General features: G+C 30.3%; 2 protein-coding genes across 2 annotated transcripts in view; one reads left to right on the top strand and one right to left on the bottom strand.

The window, feature by feature from the left end:
* Positions 1–38, bottom strand: part of LOC144973407 (endoglucanase 4-like) — a 35,164-nt gene extending 35,126 nt beyond the window's left edge. The window contains exon 1 of the mRNA XM_078915832.1: positions 1–38. This exon is cut by the window's left edge and continues 81 nt beyond it. The gene's annotated coding sequence lies outside the window, so the exon portion shown is untranslated.
* A 363-nt stretch (positions 39–401) lies between these two features.
* Positions 402–2,500, top strand: part of LOC144973394 (uncharacterized) — a 20,960-nt gene continuing 18,861 nt past the window's right edge. Inside the window, exon 1 of the mRNA XM_078915768.1 lies at positions 402–532. Within this exon, the coding sequence (XP_078771894.1) occupies positions 510–532 (23 nt within the window). The 5' untranslated portion in view covers positions 402–509. The remainder of the gene's footprint in view (positions 533–2,500) is intronic.

Genomic DNA, 2,500 nt, shown 5'->3' with positions numbered 1-2,500 from the left:
TCTTTTTTTTTATCATTGTCCTCTTTCTTTCTCTCCTTCTGTTTGCAACAAAGACAAAATGGATAATGTGGCTGATCAATAAACTATTGTTTTGTTCAAACACATTAACTAATCATATTATCGATTAAATATGACGATGCTTTTATGAATTATAGGGAGTAATATTATTTCTTTACATTTCTTCACCATACAATGATATGACTTTTCACGTAATTTCATGCTGCGGCCCGTTGCACCGCCATAGTAGATCCATAGAATCGAATACACATCGAAAGGTGATAGTCTCGCGCTTACGTTCAAAGCTGTGCGTGCTTGCTGCGCACCACATCGTGTTCAAACGAGAGAGTAATCACTGTAACGTCACAACACTTTCAACCAATCAGAGTAAAGCACTCATCTCCGGATGCGAGAGACCGTCTGAGCACTTCTATTTCATCTAAAATATAAATCTACTCGATAGATGAGCATACTGTTCACGGGACTTACTTATTTACGTTAATTACTGTCTCATGGTTTCCAAAATGTCTAAAAGGTAAGTTTATTTTGAAATTGCAATTATTTTTTTTTTATCAAACTGTGTGAAAATAGATTTGACTGATTTTGATACTAAAAATGTTCCCTATTGACTAGCACGAAAGGAATAGAACACTATGGATTCGTTTCATTACATACATCAATGACATGATAATAATGGTATACTTAATTGATTGTCAACAGTTTTACAACCTGCTAAAAGATATTTTAATTAATTACTTTGACTAATCTACATATCCCCTATTCTTTAATGCATCGAGATCGTTAAACCAAATTGTTTAACTTACTTGCATTGAGTTACTGAGTAATATTAGTATGAAGTAATAAATTATGCTAATAGGCACATCATCTCACCTCGAGAAACTGTACCTTTGACTATTTTGTGAGGTCTATCATTTACATATTTAAATTTTTAAAATACAAAATTAAAAATGTATAATATATGTTTGCTGTCATTGCATACTTTATTTATAGTGTTTGAAAGGAAGTAACTTGAAGCCGAAACGTAACGAATATTCACGACACGCGCCATGTTGCTTTCCCACATATTGATCAAGATATTTATAGCAATTATATCTGTGTTACTCTCAATAGGTAGAATGTTAGTTACACACATAGCCTGGTTTATGTCATTTAGAGATATGCAACTAAAAATCCATCATAACTGTCGATGCTCTCCTTAGCTCTATGATTATGGGTTTAAAAAGTATCTTTTTACAAGCAATTGGGTGTCATATTTTAGTTGCTAACAGAAATGTAGAAAATGACCAAAACATATCTATATTATATAAACAATAAGCAACAAATGGTGATGATTGGGTTGTGTTAATAGTCCAATATTGTTTGGTCGTTTTTTAATTTTAATTTTTTTTTTTAAATTTTGGTGCTATTTTTAAAAGAAATATTTTTGATGCACTGTGTACAGATGGGAATTCAACGCTATTTTTAAAAATCACTCAATTGAAATTCAGAAATAACCTATCAAAATAGGAGGTACAGGAATCGAGCTATTGAGAAGATCTGAGGACAGATATGGTTGGAGGGACATGATCGCCGATGTCTGCAACAGGCCTGGCACTTGATGATGATGATCACAATATTGTGATGACTTGTTGATGAATTGTGGAAGAGCTTGGCATAACATTAGTAAAACCCCTTTACAGCACAATGTCTGATATCAGATCATATTGTTAGTATGAAGATCGTCGTATGACATACTTTTGAACAATGTTGACAGTTAATGTAAGAGCAATAGAATTGGTTGTTTTTACAAATAATATTGTGTCCGATAAAAAAAAAGAATACAAATCTATTTATAAATTGGGTTTCAATGAAATTGTCTTTGAAATGTTAATTTCGAAAGAAAAAAATTAATTGTATATTTGTATCTATACTTTACTTGACGGGTAAACGTGTTGTTCTCAAACTTTATTTATTAAAATTAAGGTATACGAACATTTTCTTGTTTTCGTTATTTTTGCCCATTTTTTAATATTTTTTTGTTGTTGGAAAATTACTTTTCTTGTTAAGTATTTTAACTTATTTGGGAGCACATTACTTCGGTTAGTATAAATTGAATAAATTGGAAAAGGCATATCATGATAATTCATTATTCAAAATTATTTAAGTGCTTTTCAAGATTTTAGTGTGAATAAAACAAAAGTCTGAATTAGAAATAACTAATCGCTCTAGAAACGTTATAAAATCAAACTTCTGAAATGTGTGAAAACTCCGTGGGATTTTCCATTGGAAATTAAAATAATTTTTATAGACAGTTTCCATGAACAGTGTCAAAACGCAACTTGCTAAGCCCAATTTTTATACAGTTCATTTTAAAAAGAAATGGGATTTTCTTTTTAAAATGGAAATTATTTATTTCAAATATCAGTTTCCAAGAAGATTACCAAACCGAAACTTGTTAAATAAAAAGTTAATAAAATCAGATTTATGTTTTTGAAAAATCAAA

The sequence above is a fragment of the Berghia stephanieae genome, chromosome 1 (assembly GCF_034508935.2).
Source record: "Berghia stephanieae isolate SIO BIC M18660-M18661 chromosome 1, UCSD_Bste_1.3, whole genome shotgun sequence".
NCBI lineage: Eukaryota > Metazoa > Mollusca > Gastropoda > Nudibranchia > Aeolidiidae > Berghia > Berghia stephanieae.
This window is presented reverse-complemented; position numbering and strand designations above follow the sequence as displayed.